Source organism: Podarcis raffonei, chromosome 16, assembly GCF_027172205.1.
Source record: "Podarcis raffonei isolate rPodRaf1 chromosome 16, rPodRaf1.pri, whole genome shotgun sequence".
NCBI lineage: Eukaryota > Metazoa > Chordata > Lepidosauria > Squamata > Lacertidae > Podarcis > Podarcis raffonei.
In genome coordinates, this window is record NC_070617.1 from 13,589,621 (window position 1) to 13,610,135 (window position 20,515).

Below are 20,515 nucleotides of genomic sequence, written 5' to 3' on the forward strand. Positions count from 1 at the left end.
ATCTGAATGGTGTTTTTTTGTGTGTGTTTTTTTAAGCTGGAGAATCCTTAAAATAGCCAGGAAAGGAAGAGGGAGGACAAGGTGCTTTGTGCTTTCATATGGTTTTCAAATGGCCTTATTTTGTCCTCCCCTGCAAAATGAAAGAGACGTGTGTAGCCATTGTTGTGTTATTTTGTTTGTTACTGCAGAAAAGAGGGGGGAGGCTTTTGATTTATGCCCAACAAGGAATTCAACATGGTTTTATTATGCCCTCCCCCACTTGATTGAGGTTGAATGGATTTTATTTATAATTATTTTTGGATTGGACCAGGAGTCTGATGGAGCAACGCAGAGCAAGAAGAATGAGCAAGAGTAATAATTTGGAAAATTTGTTAAGTTGTGGGTGAACATATCAGACGACACAGCGATTCTTCAAACAGATCTTGTTTATTCACAGGCCAGAACAGAACTGAACTGAACTGAAGGGTTCAGCCAGCCTGCTTATATAGAGCTCCACTAGAACGCAACAGTAACCATTTTCTGTAACTAACCAATCACTGAACGTCACTTTCAATCCCTTATTTGCATATGTGGACCTGAGTGAAAACTATCTACAGTATCCGCCTGCTGGCCCAGGGTGAGAACTTCAGTACATAACAAAATTAATAAAGAATAATTGGGAAAAAGGAGTTTTAAATGTGGATCTTGAAGCCTTCTCTGCAACCATCCAGCTTTTTCAGATCTTTTTCCATCCCTGGACTGATATCACTTAAGTTTAACCTAGAAAAAACACAACAAATGTAGCTATGACTGTTATCACTCAGGTAGATTGCCAATAATTGCGGTTTTCAGGAAAGAAAAAAGTAAGTAGAACATGGCAAAGGGGAACGTTAGGTTTGCACATTTAAAGCAGATTGAAGAACTCCGTTGCTCTAGAAAAACATGCATGCTCTTTTTAATGACTGCAGGTTGGAAAGTGATGGGGAAATGCACTCAGAGCGTCGCATGAATGAATAAAGGGAAGACATGTGAATGTATGATGAAACCTCATAGTCATATTAAAAAGGTAAAGGGACCCCTGACCATTAGGTCCAGTTGTGGACGACTCTGGGGTTGCGGCGCTCATCTTGCTTTATTGGCTAAGGGAGCCGGCGTACAGCTTCCGGGTCATGTGGCCAGCATGACTAAACCGCTTCTGGCGAACCAGAGCAGCGCACAGAAACACCGTTTACCTTCCCGCCAGAGCAGTACCTATTTATCTACTTGTACTTTGACGTGCTTTCGAACTGCTAGGTTGGCAGGAGCAGGGACCGAGCAACGGGAGCTCACCCCGTCGAGGGGATTCGAACCGCTGACCTTCTGATCGGCAAGTCCTAGGCTCTATGGTTTAACCCACAGCGCAACCCGCGTCATAGTCATATAACCACCCCCAAACAAATCAGTACATATGCTCAATAAAGGCAGGAGAAAGGGCACTTTCCTGACAACCTGCTTTTTGAGGATTCATCACAATTCATTTTGCAGGGAGGTTGCATGATGTTGCCGCGAATCACACATCACAGTGATTTTTCCTATCATTTTCCCTATCGCAAAATGCCCAATCTTTATTTGACTGTTTGTTACCCTCCCTTCAGCCTAAGGTCCCAGGGCAGGTCACAACAATTTTAAACAAATTACAGCCACAAGAATATGGCGGGTTATCAAAATATATATCTCAAGCGTTGGAGGTCAGGTTAAACAGCTTTATCTTCAGAAAACAACTAACAATGCACAAATGAAAGGGACCACCACAGAAAGGCCCTCCCTCAGGCTGACCACCCCTCCAAACTTCCAAGGTGTAGAAGTTTAAATTCCCTTATGAGTGAATGCACTTAGGAAGAGTGAGGCCTGATGGTACCTGATTTCTGTAAGAGCAGGACAGGTCAAAATGAGAGTGTGCACATCTTCAGCACACATATCCGTGAAAGGGTTGCCACTCACGTCCAGATACCTGAGGCTAGTGTTGTCGGCTAGAGCAGAGCAAAGTTCCTCAAAGGACACATCCGACAAGGCGTTTTCCTGGATTCTGCAGCAGAGGAAGCAAAGACGTCAAAAGGTGCTCCAACCTCTTCAGAGCCTCACACTCATGTATAACACGACCCCTATTTTTTGGAGGGGGGGATTGCCACGAGTAGCTGAGCTACTCCACTGGAATTATTAAAAAAGATTTTTTTAATCTTTCAACTTGTTATTTATTATGTCTGGTGAATGTGTGTGCTGTGAATATGCATGTATATTTGGTCTCTGTGTAAGGTGTGCAGGTGTCCATAATTTGTCCACGTCCACTCCTGGTTTACAGCCCCCAGACTGACCATCAATGCAACGCTTGAGATGAAAAGGCTTAGCATTGGGATTTACTTCTACATAGGTGTGTATGGGACTGTAACTTGAACTAGTGACCGTCACCATATCCTGTAGCAGTAAGTTCCACAGGTTAGTGAAATGCTGCGTGCAGAAGTGCTGATCCTTTGTCATTCCTGAAACACCTACCACCAGTTTCTTGTGTTAATGCCAAGCTATAGCACTATGACAATGACAAAACTATTTCTCTCAGCTGACTCTTACACACTCATCAACATATTATCAACTTGGATTTGTATTTTGTTTTGTATTTTCCAGTTGCTAGCTACTCTGATTGACTGTTTTTTTTTAATCCTGCACAGTTTTCTCTATTTTAAAATGTATTTTCGTTTTAAAAATCAACTTGAGACTCAGCTATACAGCTGCAAATAAAACGTTTTAAATGTGTAGTAAAGTGCAGTGTACAATTGTGACACTAGATGGCGAAAGTGAGTTGTGCAAAATTCAATGTATTTTTATAAAAAAAAAATTTTTAAAAAAAGCATTTCCACAGCAGTTTTTTTATATGTGTGCAGATTCCACCTTGGTAATTCAGTGGGGCTTTTTATTGTTTGGCTTAGGGGTTAGAAACATCACCTTCAGTACCTGACAGGAAGGCTGCTCATAAATTTTCTTAATAAACATCTTAGAAAAGTTGAACCAAAGCCTCTGGAAATGTACAGGGGACCTGCAAATCTTTTAAAATACTCTGCATACCATGAGGTGGTTGCTTTGACACTTACATTAGTTTCTGTATCCTGGTCTGCGGACTGCTGAACACCTTCAGTAAGTCAGAGAGGCCCTGATCCTGCAGCTTGTTCTTGGACAGGTCAAGATTTAAAAGGGTCTGATTCTCCAAGAGGGCCAAACTCAGGTCTTTACAGCACTGTCCAGTAAGCGCATTCTTTGCCAAGCTGGGAAGAGCAAAGGGAGGAAATGAAGAAGAAAAGGTGGGAAATATGTATACACATAGAGTTTGTATCTTTAAACAGCTCAATTCTTCTTCTTTTTTAAAGGCTGGACTCCTAAACTCATTTAGGTAAAGGGACCCCTGACCATTAGGTCCAGTCGTGACCGACTCTGGGGTTGCGGCGCTCATCTCGCTTTATTGGCCGAGGGAGCCGGCGTACAGCTTCCGGGTCATGTCTAAGCCGCTTCTGGTGAACCAGAGCAGCGCACAGAAACACCATTTACCTTCCTGCCGGAGTAGTACCTATTTATCTACTTGTACTTCGACGTGCTTTCGAACTGCTAGGTTGGCAGGAGCAGGGACCGAGCAACGGGAGCTCACCCCGTCGTGGAGATTCGAACCGCCAACCAATTAAATCAATTTGATTTAAATCAAATCCACCCTGTGAGAAACTAAGAGAAACGGAAGCTTACACATTCACCCACCTCTGTTATCTAACAAAACCGCCCACAATTCACAACAGAACAGATCGTGAAAAGAATCAGAATTCAAAGGGCACGAGAGCCAAATGTTTCCTATTTAGTTTTGAGTCAGGAACATTTGCTAGAGGATGCCCTTCCCCAAATACCTTCTGGCTCTTCCAGTGCAGACCCAGTGAGGATTTGGTAAGGAATAGCCCATTAGCTGCAACAAACATACCTCAGGATTTCCAGTCGACACTCTTTATGTTTCAAGATAGAAACAAGCTCCTTTGTGGATGGATTGCTCAGATCATTATTGCAAAGCCTGTGAAAGGAGAAAGAATTTATAGGAATGCAAAAAGCATTTAGTAGTCACTGTAGACCTTGCCCCCCCCCTCCTTGTGTCACATCCTTTATATTGTGGGACTGAAGGAAGGGACTGTCCTCTCACTGATAATTTGGAAGCTGCTTTGGGAGACTTTTTCATCAAAATTGGGACCTGCTGTAGTTGGATGGTTTCCACCCCTCTCCTTCCCCTGCCCCCAAGCTAACAGACATCATCTGCCTTGATGGGGAAAGGACAGAGAGGGAGGTAAGCAAGGGCCACATCCACACAATACATTGACATAACTATTAGTCCACTTTAAGAGTCATAGCTTCCCCTAACCACCTTCAACCTTCGCAATTGGGAGACTGTATGAAGCTTCTAAACTGGCAAGGCCTAATATGAACACTTGGAGCCTGCCTGTCTCTGCATCTGCTGCCTCGTCGAAAAGGCAAAAACTTTTGCTGATTTTGATCCCGATACTGGCTTCAGTCTCCCTGTGCCAGCCCTCGGCTCTAGTCACTGACCGCAGGGACCTTTGGATAGGAAGACTCTTTGTCAGGTCTCAGGTACATTCAGATGCCCAAGGCCTGGCCTGGCTCTGTGGCAGATACCTGAATACTAAATAACACTCGTCGTGAAGTCTGCAACATACCCATTTAAAGTAGTTGGAACCATGGGCCCCAATCCTTCTGCAGGTGTTGTTTCAGTTCGTGGGGGCGGGGGTTGGGCAGATTTAAAGGTAAAGGTAAAGGTACCCCTGCCCGTACGGGCCAGTCTTGACAGACTCTAGGGTTGTGCGCCCATCTCACTCTATAGGCCGGGGGCCAGCGCTGTCCGGAGACACTTCCGGGTCACGTGGACAGCGTGACATCGCTGCTCTGGCGAGCCAGAGCCGCACACGGAAACACTGTTTACCTTCCCGCTAGTAAGCGGTCCCTATTTATCTACTTGCACCCGAGGGTGCTTTCGAACTGCTAGGTTGGCAGGCGCTGGGACCGAGCAACGGGAGCGCACCATACGATCGGCAAGTCCTAGGCGCTGAGGTTTAACCCACAGCGCCACCCGCGTCCCTGGGCAGATTTAGCAAGGTCCAAAGACTAAATTCAACGTGAATGCTGCTCCATCAATTGTTTGGAATGTTTGATCAAACCTTGAAAGTACAGTCATACCTCGGAATTCGAACAGAATCCGTTCCGGAATTCCGTTCGACTTCCGAAATGTTCGACTTCCAAAAAGCAGCTTCTGATTGGTTGCAGGAAGCTCCTGCAGCCAATCGGAAGCTGCAGAAGTCCCGTCGGACGTTCGGCTTCCAAAAGAGCGTTTGAAAACTGAAAAACTCACTTCCGCTTTTTGATTGTTTGGGGCTGAAACGTTAGTCTCCCAAGGCGTTCGGGATCCGAGACACGACTGTACTTGTAATTTGACATCAGCCGTGAATTGCATTTCAGCTGCTTACCTCAGTTCTCTGACTCTGTGCAGCTCAAGGCTGAGCCTCTGCAGTCCCTCATTCTGAATGAAGCACGTATCAAGATTCAGGAGGACAATCTTACTGCAGCAACTCAGCACATAAGCAAGGATGACACAGTCCACAGGCATCAGATACAGTTCCGAAAAGTCCATGGAGGCAACACCATCACCATCACCCCCCAATGCCTCACACACAAGGAGGTTGTTGTGTGCCTCGAAAAGCAAATTGAAGAAATTCAAGGTCCTCTTTTTCCCATCAAGAGGCCTTTCCATTTGGAGGAAATCACTGCAGTCCGTCTTCAGGATCCAGTCAATGACTTGCCTAGCGGTCTGTGGTGAGAACGTCCCCAGAAGAGACTCCAACGGTGCCCTGGTTGCAAACTGAGACAAGCCAGAGAGGAAGCGAAGAAAAATCTCATACTCCCCACCTTGGGCTTCTTGGACTGCTGCCATTATGTATCCAAAATTGCCCTCCTTGAAGTCTAAATAATGGACAAGGGCAGCAAAAAACTCTTGGACAGTGAGGTGGACAAAAGAATAGGTGACGACAGGAGGTGAAGTGGCACTTTGTATGTTTTCCACCAGGAAAGTTTTGACGAGGGGAGATGAATCCACATTAAACGCTTCCAGTTGCGCCTGATCAAACAGAAGAGTGTGATGCTGGAGGCCATACTCAGCCAGCCAGCCAAGTTGTATCATCATCTTCCGTGCCCTTTCACGCTCAGGGAGCTCCTTGGTGTGATTGACCATCACATGCCTGATGTAGCTTACGAAGAGCTGAGTTATCGTTTTGGGAAGGGGATGTGTCTGTCCGGCCTCAGAGGTGAAGCAAGGCTGCAAGGCTGTGCAAGTAATCCAGCAGTAAGAAGGATTGTAACAGAGGGTGTACAGAACCTGGCTCTCCCTGACGTGGGCCAAAGCCTTCTTGGCCACCGCAGCTTCTCCAAAGAAGTTGTGGAAGTACTTTTCCCTTTCCTGGGAGAGGAAGCCCACAATACTGGCCACTCTGTGGAGGACCCCTCTCTCCAAACGGGCAAGATTGCTTGGGCGGCTGGTCAGGAGGATGGAACAGCCCTTCAGAAGCTTCTCTTTCAGCAAGCTGGCCACAATCACCCCCACCGGTTTCACATCTCCTGGTTGAGCACAAAATTCTGCGTTCCTGCCCAAGTCAAGGTTACTGTTGCTCTCGTCCAAACCGTCAAATATGAACAGCAATTTTGGGGGTTCTTGCAGAATTGTGTCAAGTTTAGAGTGTAAATTGGGGTACTCCCGTTGGATCAGGCTTTCTAGGCTGGTCTTTTCCCCCACCGTGTTGAGGTCTCGGAATTTGAAGAAGAAAACAAAAGTGAATTTCTGGTAGTGTTTTCCAGTGGCCCAGTCAAAGACAAACTTCTGCGCTAGGGTGCTCTTGCCAACTCCAGCTACACCGCTCACCATTACAAAGTGGGGCGTGCGGCCTGATCGATAGCACCAACGGAAAAGCCTGTCCGGGGTGATTCGCTCCAGTTCCACCTGCATCTTGTGGCGGAGGCGATATTCGTTCAGCTCTCCAGCAGCAGCCAGTGCCTCATGTTCTTGAAACGTTTGTCTCCTGAAGTAGACATCAGCGACTATTTTTATATCCACATAGCGGTTGAGGATGGGGAAACTTTGCCCCTCGGACCGTGTTCTTTGGCCGGTTTCTTTCAGCAACTTGGTCTGTTCCAACAGAATACATCTGTGTTCATCCTGACAAGCTGGACAGAAGAAAAAGATTGCAGGGTTCACTGAATAGGCCCAGCCTAGCAGAACAGGAGATCAAATAGGCAAAGACTTCCTGGTTTGTAGCATCTCCGGCTATTGGTAGATGATCCTTACAAGAAACACTGAGAGCCAGTGAGCTGGTTTGAAAATCGCCATAAACCTTCGTTCTGCTCCCTCAGCTTGCTCTTTCACCACATCCAAGAAACTGTGGTTAAACTTAACTATGGTTTGAAACAGGGCAACTTGAAAAGGATGGGTTGTTATGGAACTGGGCTATTTGCCACAAACACTAGTAACGATTAAACACAGCTCAGGGTACAGACAAAATGTTAATCAAAAACATAAGCAAAACTGAGATCCTTGGAAAGAGGGGAAGGGGGAAAGAGGCATGTAAGCGCATGGCTTTTGCTAGGTCACTCCTGTCACAATAAGCCATGCAGGACACTCCTGCAGCCAATCGGAAGCTGCGCCTTGGTTTCCGAACGGACTTCCGGAACGCATTCTGTCCGAAAACCAAGGTACGGCTGTATAAAGTAGGACCACAATGCAGAAAGGAATAACTGCACTACCTTCAGATTTCCATGGTGCTTTGCGGTGCTGACTCCAAGGTAAGCAAGGCCCACCACTCTGCCCAGAACATCCAAGATCAGATGCAGCTTAAGAAAACACTGAGTTGGCACGTCCCACTTCTTTCAGGTTGCAGGGGGAGCTGCTCACTGAGTGCCCCATGCCTGAGGGCCACCACAATCCCAGAACCCAAATCTGATTCCTTTGCATTGGTTCAATGGAAAACAGGAAGTGTTGGTGGACTATTTTTATTTGCTATCAGGTACCTTTCATTTCCGGGGCAAGGTTGTGTCCGGTTTCATTTAGGAGAATCTCCTTGAGTAGCGCTTGATCTTCAAAAAAAGAGAAAAAGCAAAACAGTTGGAAATGGAATTTGGCATCGTCTAAGCCACCTGGCATATACAACGCTGACTGGACTGACAGTCGAATAATAATAATAATAATAATAATAATAATAATAATAATAATAATTTATACCCCGCCCATCTGGCTGAGTTTCCCCAGCCACTCTTCTGACATTGACACTGGTGATGGGACAGCAAGCTGACTTTGGGAACACTGGTCAGGCCTCAGGGCGCAAGCACAGCTCTGTCCCCCAGAACCTCACTGCTGCTCCCTCCAACCCCATTCTCTAGCAGCTGCTGCCTGAGGTGGCTGACTCATTCTGCCCAACCATAAGGCCGGCTGCAATACAAGGAGAACTGGATTAAAACAGAGTCGCCTCTGGACTTCACCATCTTGCAGGGTGCTGGTAAGGTAGGTTTAGTCCAATTAAAGTGCATTCAAAAACTCTGGCACAACAAATTCGCTTTTATATTGATAATAGTAATAAACTGTTTGCAATTACTTAATTTTATATCTTATTTAATAAAATTTAGACGCTGCTTGATTGTAAAAAACATCTCAAAGTTGTTTACAAAAAACAACAGTGAAATGCAAGGGGGTGGGAAAGTCAAGGCTACTTTAAAAATGCCAAAGTTAAAATACTAAAACAGATTAAAATTACCTCAACTTTCTAAGCAACTAGGTAGGCTTGTCTCGACATTCATGTTTTCGGTAGATGCTGAAAAGAATACAGCGAAGGATCTCCTTGATCTCAATAGGCAGGGAGTCCTGCTGAACTGCTTATGGGCCGCCGCCTCAGGTCACCGCTCGACCGGCTGCACCCGGACTTTGCCGTGGCCGAACCCCCAGGCTGTGCCAACGCGCCACGGTCATTTGTTCCAGGAAACCAGGTCTTTGCCCGGAACTATGTGGGGGACATTCCTTGGGTGCCAGCCACAGTAGTGGGAGTCACTGGACCTCGCTCGTACCAGGTGGCACTCGAAGACGGACGCTTGTGGCGCTGGCACATAGACCAGCTTAGGCGCAGGGTTGGGGACTTGGACACTACCGTGGTGCCCCCAACTGCACTTGTGGCTCCAGAAGAGACACTTACAGATGGCGAGGCTCCACCTACACCTCCCTCGCAAACTGCCAGCGTGGAGCCGAACCAAGCCGCTTCAGAGGGTCTGCCAGACTTACCACAGACTCAGACCACTCCACTTGCGGAGGCTCCACCCACAGCAGTGGATCCAGGGGATTTGGTTTCAACGCCACCTAGGGTCGCACCACAGCCTCAGCAAGAATTGTGTGGCCCTCCGGACTTGGCTACCAGTCCCCGGCGGTCTGGCAGAGTTTCCAAGCGCCCAACTTATTTAAAGGACTATGTTGTTGGACATGTATCACTGTTGGTCTAAGTATGGGAAATGTAACCGATATGCTTTTGTGCCTAATTGAACCATTACGTGTAGTGCTGTATATAAGGAAACCATTACGATTGTAACTAACGCCTTATCTCAGTGGGGAGGGGTGTTATGTACTGAAGTTCTCACCCTGGGCCAGCAGGGGGATGCTGTAGATAGTTTTCACTCAGGTCCACGTCAGTTATTTTAGGCGGGAAACCCTGGGTTGTTGTTGCTACAATGTTGACAGCTGGCTGCCTATAAAAGCAGGCCGGCTGAGCTGTTTGCTTTTCAGTTTCTGTTCCAGCTTACAAAATAAAGAGCTGCTTTGGAGAAATCGCTGTGTCGTCTGCCATGTCTACCCACTATTCAACAGTAACACCTTAATAACCTTAAAAACAAAAGAAAAAGAAAATTCTCACTACTCAGGGAGCAGGGGACAATATATTACCTTTGCGGGTCATTTCCCCCACCATCACCTCAAGGTTGGGATGAGACCAGTGGCGCCTCAGAGCGCAGAGACTCTTCCAAAGCCCTATTGCCAAAGCCTTGTTACTGGCAAGGTCAGCAACTAGCTTCTCTGCTGCTGCGGTTGAATCCTCGTGCTTCTCTATTTTTTCATAGATCTAAACAAAACACAGAAGACAGGAGTTTAGCTAGCTAGCTAGCAGGGGGGAAAATACAGCAATCTTCTCACTCAGATCAAGGGCCCAGCTACGCCGGCGTCCTGTTCACCTTAGGGCCAAGCCAAATGCTTCAGGTAAGCCTGCAGTTAGTTTATGAAGCTGGCAGCCCTTCTCCTCTGCTGTTTGTTCCTATCAACTGATATTCAGGTATACTGCCATTGAAATGGAAGTTCTATTAAGCTTCCATGGCCAATGGCTGCCGACAGTTCTCCATCTCCATGAATTTGTCTGAACTTTAAAAGAAAAAAACGGAATGCAACACTAACCCCAGCCTCCCTAGCCATTTGCAGAATATGTCTTTCTCAATACGACGGTCTTCTATGGCCAACTGCCATTTAGAGGCTTCTGGGTAAGTGTGGCTATTCTGCCCCACAGCTCCCTCCTTAGGCCAGAGCACGATGGGGGTTGCATTGGCCAAAATCCTTGCATTTGGGATTGTGTTCTTGAGGATCCACCGTTCCCTTAGAACTGCAGCCCCCGCCATACCATACATTTTTTTAAGGACCTGCAAAGCACTGTTACCTGGGCTTGCTCAGGTGTAATGACCTTCCTGCTCCTCAGTTCCTGAACCACCAGGGCGATGTCATTTTCGATGACGTAGATCAAGTCCGGGTGGAAATACTCTGTGACTCTCCTTAGCTGGCCTTCTGCGAAAGCCTCTAAGTGTTTGACGAAGCGTTGCAGGTCCCCTGAAAAGAGACAGCACAGCAGCCATGAACGCAGCCAAGATTCAGCAGTTGCTTTCGTGGGGTTGGAATCCTCAGAGAAACACTCCTGGAAGCCTAGAAATGTGGTGGTTTAGCCACATAGACACCAGTACATTTTATATACAGTGGTACCTTGGTTCTCGAACATAATCCGTTCCGGAAGACCGTTCGACTTCCGAAACGTTTGAAAACCGAGACGCAAAAGGCTGGCCTGCAGGTTCAACTGGAAAAACTGAAAAACACACAGTGAAAGCCGTTTGACTTCCAAGGAGCGTTTGAAAACAGAAACAATTACTTCTAGGTTTTTGGTTTTCGAAAACCGAAACGTTCCGAGACGCTCAAAAAAGGAGGTACCACTGTGTACATACACACACACACACACACACACAAACACACACACACGGTTTTTCCTCCACCATATCCTAAAATATCAGGGCAGTGAACAACAAGCAAACTTTTCTGCAACTTTTCAAGGGCTTTTTCACTCAAGTGCCCTTTCTTGAACAGATTAATCAGAACTATCTAGTCTCAAATAGTGGAACTGGTACTAGATTTCTACATAATTAAAATAATGCCTTTTGCAACTCATACGTTAGGTTGCTGAACCATGTATATAATATTGGGGGGAAAGCCACAGCTCAACGGTACAGCATCTGCTTTGCATGCAAAAGGTCTCAAGTCTCTCTGGCAATCTCCAGGTTAGGGCTAGGACTGTCCCCTATCTGCCAGCCAGTGTACTGAGCTACATGGACCAGCTGTGGGCAGGATCGCTGCGTTGCCAGGGGTTGAGCTAGATGACCCTCGTGGTCCCTTCCAGCTCTACAGTGCTACGGTCTGACTCAGTGTGATTCCTTAATCCCAATTGCCAGTCTGCTGCTGATGACAGCAGTTCACCTGTCACTCACTCACAGACACAAGCTTACCTTCGGTTATTACAACACCTCTGCAGTTTGCAGCCATTTTGGATTCCACCTGCTATGATGCCACTTGCTGAAAGGGAGACAATGAAAAAGGGGGGGAAATCAATGCTGGAATAGCACTAATGGGGCTCCTTCCTTTTCACGTTGCAAGCACATGGCGCTCAACTTTTCTCAGGTGAAAATGGGGGTCTTGTTTGTTAACACTCCCGGTTTTTAAAACCAAGAATGACTGGCCAAGCATCTCACTGCATAACATAGGAGCCAATTCCTAGGTCCCTTTGCCTCCACCACCCCCATAAAATATTTGAGGGGTCTGGGCTGTCCAAAGTGAATGGGCATTGCCATTCAAATGGTGGGACTGTGCACTGGCCTTATCTGGCCCCCCCCATATTTTATTCACGTTGGCATGACTGCTGCCAAGGCGCTGTACTAGTGATTCTCACAGGGTGTGGAACGGCACACTGGTGTGGCAAGAGAGAACGGCAAGTGCGGAGGGAATTGAGGACAATGGGGAAAACATTTCATTCTTTCCCACATCACCTTCTTTGCAGCAAGGAGTTTAACAACTCAGCTTTCCTTCAGCTAATTACATACATTTACTGTGGGAAATACAACTTCCTCAAGTCGCTGATCTTAGAGGCTCTAAATGCGTGCATTATTTCTTTTATATTTTCCACTTCCCCCCCCCATGTGCCTCTCAAAGTATTTATACTCGTCCCCCTGTTTTTTCTTCAGGGGATACTCAACGACACTTGTTAAAAAGTGTGCCACTTGCTGTAGCAACTTCATGGTGAGTGCCGGGACCTATTTTTCTAGAAAAAAACAACTGCTCATCACCTGTAATTTCTTCTCCCATTCTCCTTTCATACACAACTTGAACTTTATACCCCAGCCTCCCAAAACCAACTTCTTTCATCCTGCCTTCCTGGTTCTTTTACACTCACTTCTTCCTCCTACGTGAATATTTTCCTCTCTAACCCTTTTTAATTCCACTTTATGCAGCAGCAGTAATTATTATAGCAATAAATATTTATTTTTTACCTCACAGTTTCCTTAATACCTCCCCAGGCCCTTCCCCCTCAAAGGAGGGAGACCTTCCTCCCCCGAAATCTTCATGTGTCCCTGCCATCTGTGGGGAGGATGTGAGGAGCTTCTGGAGCCATGGGGCAACTGCCCCCCATATCAAGTAAATAAATAAAAATACTTAATTAACTGAGCAATCACAGATTGCTCAGTTCTGCCCCACCCCAAAATAAATCCTGGCTACACCCGTGTCTGGAACTGTACTGGACCAACCAAAAGGCTATGGCACAGCAAGGGGGCAAGGCAGGCATGCAAGAAAGACCTGGGTGCAGCCTGTGGCGCTCAGACCCACCTGGAAGTGAGTTGCACCCCACTGTTTGAAATGCTGAAATGGCGAAAATGACCAGGAAGATCAGAGATCAAGAAGATTATGAATTTAATAAAGAATGGGGAAAATCTGTAAGTTACTTAAAAGAACACTGTAAACAATTAAAAACTTTGGCAGGATTCTAAGAAACACTTGCAATGTAGCGAGAACTATGGTGAGAACCGAGTATTAAGAAAATATGTAGAACATTACAAGGTGCAGTTGGAAAAGAATAACGATGGAAACCATGGAGGGGTGGAGGGAAGCCCAGGTATTCAGAAAATCCTATCTGTATATGATTATGATTTATTTGTGATGATAATTGTTAAAGATAAAAATGAATAAAAATATTTAAAAAGAAAGAAAAAACCACTGCTCTAAGCAGTAACGAAAGCAAGAAAACAGCATCATAATAACAGTAAAAAAACGCTTTATAAAAAGAGAGAAAAACAGAGAAATTGGGTCTGATCTGATGGGTCAGGTGGGCAAGCTAGTTTAAAAACATGACTTCTGAAGCAACAGGTGGAGGTTGCGTTTTTTCACATGTGGCACGTTCCACAGAGCATCAGGACCCAGCACTGTGATATTCTGTAGGGTCCAGTCCCATGAGCAAAATATACCCCCAGGTGATCTAAGCCAGGTATGGGTCACCTTTGGCCTGCCAGGTACTGCGGAACTACAACTCCCATCCGCCCCAGCAAGCACAGCCAGCAGTACAGAATTGCTGTGAATTGCAGTTCAGTAACACTATGCGGGGACAGGCAAGGGCGCGGGGGGGGGAACCCCCCCCCAAATCAAGCAAAACAATAGAAATACTTAACTAATGGACCAATCACGTAGGTTCTGCCCCCTCTAACAAAAGTCCTGCCCCCCCAAACCAAGTCCTCCCCCCCCCCACAATCAAAATCCTGGCTACACCATTGGGGACAGGCTGTCTCTCAAAGCAGCTGGTCCAGGCTGCTGATACTGTACATTTTTGTGGGGCGGAAGAGAAGATTGAAGGAGGGACTAACGACGACGACGACAACCCTGGACAATAAACGCTCTGTGTCGGAGGGAGAATGCACTCTGTGTATGCTCGGTGACCCTCATCTTTTATTTGCTGGCCAGATTCCAAATGTCAGGAAGTCCCCCAGAGTCCTCAACTGGGACCATGAACTTCAGCTCACTGGGCGGAGAGCACTCACCTGCCCGATTACACTGATGTTCAGCCTTGCTGGTCTTCTGGAAGCTGACTTTGATGGAGGGCCAGAGAGAGCCGAGGCAAGAGGGGATCTGTGCATGCTCAGATCACCGCGGCCTGGGTCGCTGCTGCTGCTCCGTCTTCATTGCTGGCAGGAAAAAACAGGCGCCATTTCATGCGAGAAACTTCTCGTTCTGCTTTCACTTTCAGTAGATCGCTGGGAGTTGGCTTTCAGACAGCAAACACAGCCAGCTGTCGAGTAGCTCCTGGCTTCATGTTTCCTCTTATTTCAGGCTGCAAATAGCAGTCCTAGATTTCAGGGGGAGGGGGGTTTAAGGGCTGCAAACCTGTGCAAAAGTGAAGTGGATAATTGCTTCCAAGTAATCGTCGCGCGGTAAGTCAGTGGGGTGGATTCCTCAGGCCCTGGGGGCATAATGAGACCCGCCCCCCCTCCAAAGCCTCTTTATCTTGCCCTTGCAAAGTTCCCCAGGGCGCACCCTCTCACTGAACCCATATGCACTTCATCATCATCATAAACTTTATTGCACTAGCCAAAGGCCATGGCATCATTCACAAAGGGAACAAAAAGAGCAGTAATAACCATAAAAACATCAGGCACTGCAAATACAATAAACCACGGTCACGTCTCTGAGAAGTTATTTGTTGCATATGATAGAATAGCAGAGGGTTCTCAGGGTGGGAGAGTCTTTAGAAGCAAGCTTCCTGTACAAGAATAAACAAATCTACTTTTGGCCCACCCGTGATATGTGGCCCTTGGGTGTTTGCCCAGATGGGAATGTGGCCCTCAGACTTAAAATCATGGTTCTGCACCCACAAGTGTTTTGGGCAACTGCCCATTTAAATAACTGACTGAAGTAGAAGTAACATAAAAAATAACCATGGTTTTTTTAAAATGCTGCCAGAGGTGCTTTGATTGCAACCTCTTATGAGGTTGTTGTTTTAACTATTTGTGCTTTTATTTTGTATTTTTTATCTTGTGAACCGCCCTGAGATCTTTTGATGAAGGGTGGCACATAAATAAAATAAATAAATAAAATAAAAATAAACCTCCTGGATCAGGCAAAAGGCCTGTGAAATCCAACAACTTCTCCTACCTGGGCAGTTATCTTTCCACAAGGGCCGACATTGATGCCGAAATCCAGCATCGCCTAAGCTCTGTGAGTGCAGCTTTCTCCCAATTGAAGTGCAGTGTGTTTGACATTCGCAGGGAAATCAAAATACTTGTTTACAAAGCTATTGTACTACCAACCTTACTGTATGCTTGTGAAACGTTGACCACTTATAAACGCCATCTCCAACTCCTCAAAAGATTCCATCAACAGTGTCTCTGAAAAAATTTACACATCACTTGGGAAGACAGGCAAACTAATGCCTGTGTACTGGAAGAAGCAAAGATCACGTTTTGAAGCAATGATTCTTTAACATCAACTTTGTTGAATTGGTCATGTGTGGATGGCTGATTATCGTCTTCCAAAGCAACTACTCTATTCCAAACTTAAAAATGGAAAGTGTAATGCTGGTGGTCAGCAAGAGAGGTTCAAAGACTCTCTCAAGGCAAATCTAAAAAAATGCAGTATAAACACTGATAATTGGGAAACACTGGCCTGCGAGTGCTCCACTTGGAGAACAGCCTTTACCAAAGGTGTCATGGGCTTTCAAGACGCTGGAACTCAGGACGAAAGGAAGGTGCTAAGAGGAAGACATGTTTGGCAAACCCTCACCATGATCAACTCATGTCCAGAAACCTCTGTCCCCACTGTGGAAGGACGTGTGGATTCAGAATTGGCCTCCACAGTCACAGACTCACTGTTAAAACCGTGTTCATGGAAGACAATCTTACTCAGCTACGAGTGATCGCCAAGGAAAAAGAAGCCTGTCCATGGAGGTAGAACACAGCCATTGTGGCTAGCAGCCACAGGGAACCTTATCCTTCAAGAATTTTCCTAATGCTGTTTCAAAAACCATGCAAGCCATGGGTTGATTTCCTTTTGTCTATCCCAAGTCTTCCAACCTTCAGCTCTTGGTATCAGGAGGTAGAGAAAAACCCTTTCTCAGCTACTTTCTCTGCACAACAGAATTACAGATAGCACACCATTTTTAATGCAAGTTTTTATTTGACGTATATACACGGTTCAAGCTATTAAAAATTATACAATATTTACAAAAAAATTAAATAATTATCCAAACCTCCTTCACCTCCATGTTAACACACAGCGTTCATATCAACTCCTAAAGGAGCCAAGTTTGACAAAAATAGTAATTATTATTTGCGGCATTCAAAAGGACCCTGAGCCGACTGAACACCACTGATGTTAAAAATAAGAAATGAGAAGAGAGATATAGATTCTTCCCAAAGCAATTCCCTTCTCCCAGGTGACACAATTTGAAAACAGATTTTTCTTCTTCTTAAATGACGTATTACAGGTTTAATCCAGGTCATACTCGGGCTGATCCATTCTGAGCCATGATGGGCATTGGATAAAACCCAATGAATTTGACATGTAAACAACAACAAAATGGCAATCGCTTTTACAAAATACCATTTCCCGCTCCCCCTCCCACTATTTATGTAAAGGGGGAATCCAGCAGCTGTAGGATTTCTGCTATCACTTTAACTAGCCATCTCATTTGGTTAAGAACCAGAATGCAGAAGTGAAACCTGGGAGGCTGCTTTGTCAAAATGCATGTAATTATCTGTTCCAAAACCCATGAAATGTTGCAGGAGAGGCTGTGAGGAAGGTAACACAATCTGGCCACTTTCTAATGTGTTTTTGGAGGTGTGGAAAAAAAGGCCACTCGGCTCTCGAGAAAGTGTACACAAAATCAAAAGCTCTTTTTTAAAAAGGGAGGGGAGGGAATCATATGGGTAATAATATGCTGAGCAGCTGCAAACAGGCCACAAAAACTCAAAGCCTCCTTGTAAGTCAGGGGTAGGGGAGCCTGCGGTCCTCTGGGTGTTGCTGGGCTCCACCTCCCATTGATCAGAGAGATGGGGAGTTGGAGTCCAGCGACATCACAGGTTCTGCATGCCTGTTGGTCTTCAGGGGGTCACTTGTGTGGAAACAAATCCTCCATTTCAAATCACTGCCTCCATGATGGGCTGTGTGCAGTGCCAGGAGCAAGGAAAATCCACTGGCAAGACACAGCAATCGCAAGCACACCCCTCTCCCCAACTTCTTCCCTTTCCGCCCACTTTTCTTCTGTTTACAGCAGGTGTTGGAGAATTTTGGCCTTCTAGATGTTGCTGAGTAAGAGTTTCCATCCTCTTAAGTCACCACCTGCTTGCAGGGACTGGTGGGACATCAGCAACATTTAGATCGGCGTTTTCCAAACTTGGGTTTTCCAGCTGTTTTTGAACTAGTGTTTCCATCATCTCCGACCACTGGTCTTTGCAAGCGAGGGATGATGGGCGTTGCAGTCCAAAAACAGCTGGAGACCCAAGTTTGGGAAACACTGATCTTGAGAGCGAAAGGTTCCCCACACCTGAATTACAGGTGCTGTCACTCATGTGTGTGTCTTGGTTTTTTGCTCCTCTAAATTTTCCCTTTCCTGAAGGGAACACATCCATTGCACACCTGAGCGATGGCATTCACTCATTGAAAAAGCAGGTGGCCGAGCTTGCTTCAAAGTGCTATACGATGGCATATTTGATCTCAGGTTCATTCCTAGGCCTAGGCAAAACCTGCACAGCAAATGGGAGAGCCACCAACTGCACCCCCTGGCAGAATCCAAACTGATGGGGTCAGACCATCAATCCTGCCTGCCCCCTTAAGAGAAGAGGCTCTAGTATTTATACCCCAGTGAGAAACCTGCAATCCTCCAAAAGTTGCTGGATTACAACTCACATCATCCCTGACCGCCGGCTGTGGCTGATGGGAGTTGGAAGTCCAACGAGACATGGAAAGTTGGCAGGTTCCCCATCTCTGGGCTTACATGTAACACACCTCCAAAGCATTGTAATATGGGTTCCTTGAAAAGTAAAAATATCAGGAAGGGTACTGGCAGAAAGGCCACAGCGCAATGTGGGAAATGGGGGGGGGGGTATGAACAACAGAGCCCTGGGTTAGTGGGACACAGCACAGAAAGGGCAGGAAGGAATTTGAAGGGTGAGATTTCAACCCGGCTGCCTTGTGCTACCCACAGCAAGCTCTCCCACCCAAAAAAACTCTTGCCAGGCATTAAGACAAGGTCACTGGACATTTTCCAAGATGGTGATATGTACTTGATTCAGGATTTCTCTTTTTTTTGCACATATAGAGCTTCCTGAAACAGAAAGGCTGTTCGAGGGTCCATGTGCAAAACTGCTCTACTACGGATAGTCTTTCAATGCTAGAATTAGAGTGTAACATTCTGCCTCCTGGGGGATGTATGCAACTTTCTTAACATTAGCCACATACTGCCAATGCACATTCCAAAACAAGACGGGAGCCATGTTCTCTTCCTAACGTTACAAAATTGGATTCGCAGGGGAGGTGTGGACAGGAGAAAGTCACTTGTCAGTCATTGCTTCTTGCCTTCCTCAAAGGGGCAGGTGGTTTGCAGAGATGTGCCCACTGTGTCAGATTTAGGACACCTTATTACAAAGCGTGGCACATTCTAACTTTCTCCTATTTGCCAATTCTGTAAATCCACCTTAGTTTTACTGAGCAGAGAGGACAAAGGGAGAACCACCCTCAGAAGCCTTTTCCAAAATTTGGAAAGATGAAGCTAACAGGAGCCGTGATCAAAGTCTTTTATTGAAATCAATACTTTAAGCCACCCTTCCTATTATCTCTTCCCACAACCACCACCTCAAATCTAAACTCATTGGTTTCTTCCTCTTCTGCCAAGTAAGAAATGTGAATACTGCATGTCACAATGCCCTAACCCGTCTCGAAGCGGGACAACTTAGACCCCAAAACAACTTGGAAGTTACAGAGAGATGGCCCAGTTTCTCTGAAAAAAGAAATACAAGGTGATCCAGCATCAAATATAGATGGTCCTACAGGTAGTGTCCCAGGAAGGAAAACAGAATTAAGCAGGCATCTTGCCAGGGGGTGGGATTTCATATTCCATGAGCTGAAAATCCAGCATTTTGCTGGGAGCATGGGGTGTTTCAGTGAGAAGGGGCAGAAAGACCCTTGGCACCATCTCAGGGACAGGACAGTGTTTTCTACCCTGCAGGGGAGCAGGGACCCCAGAGGGAGCCTGACAGCTTCAGACCGTTTACAGCATGGGGGTCCCAAGTGCAAGGAAAAAGCACACACTGCTGGATCCACCAGCTGGGGAATGTCTCCCTATTAGTTTCTGAAAACTGCCTGTTCTTTTAAAGCAAGGGAGAAAGCATCACACTCAAGAGTCTTGTCCCCACCAACCTCACTGTAAAGCTGGAGATGAGTGCACTGAGATGAGATGCAAAAGCAGGCAAATGCTTCCAGCCCCCTAACCCCACTCTCAGAATAGCTGCTCAGGTAACATGGGGGCCCTGCCTTTGGAAGGGAAGCCCCATCACAGGCTCCGCTCCGCTCCGCTCCGCTCCGCTCCCTGCTGCCTTTCAGACAGCTTGATTAGGCGTGGCTGGGATCTACAAGCTGATGGACATTATTGTGAAGACGCCAGAAAGGAGGCGTTGCTATTCCCAGAAATGAAGCCCGACAGACACAGGCAGGAACGTCTCAAAAGGCCTGTTCCCCAATGCCGGCAGCTTCAGGAGCTGAGGAAGGGGAGGGCCTGTTGCCTGTGGCGACTCTCAATTAAGCATTTGCTGGGTCTGAGCATTTGGAAAAGAGAGAGTGAACAGGGGCTGCAAAGAAGAGCAGGCAAACCTGGAATTAATGGAAGCAGAAGAAGAGGGTACCAGAACTGGAAACGCAAACCACCACTGGGAGGACTCGGTGGCTGACGTTCTACTTAACCAACGTGCTTTCAGATGCTCTCAGATGTCCTATGGCGCTTACATTTGTTCTAACTTTCTCAGGATTACACCCACAGCCTGCCACATATTGTGCGTGCTCAGAACTTGGGACTCTGGATTAGGCATTGCAAGGCCCACACAGGCTGCAGCCGAAAGT

At 46.4% G+C, this 20,515-nt stretch overlaps 1 protein-coding gene across 1 annotated transcript; it reads right to left on the reverse strand.

The window, feature by feature from the left end:
* Positions 1–270: 270 nt before the first annotated feature.
* LOC128403907 (NACHT, LRR and PYD domains-containing protein 12-like) lies at positions 271–11,939 on the reverse strand. The gene is made up of 9 exons (XM_053369068.1): positions 11,875–11,939; positions 10,767–10,933; positions 10,010–10,184; positions 8,101–8,166; positions 5,514–7,260; positions 3,968–4,054; positions 3,102–3,272; positions 1,877–2,044; positions 271–759 (listed from the first exon to the last, which is right to left on the reverse strand). The coding sequence occupies exons 1-9, from the start codon at positions 11,909–11,911 to the stop codon at positions 672–674; spliced, it is 2,706 nt and encodes a 901-aa protein (XP_053225043.1). The 5' UTR covers positions 11,912–11,939; the 3' UTR covers positions 271–671.
* Between the last annotated feature and the right edge of the window lie 8,576 nt (positions 11,940–20,515).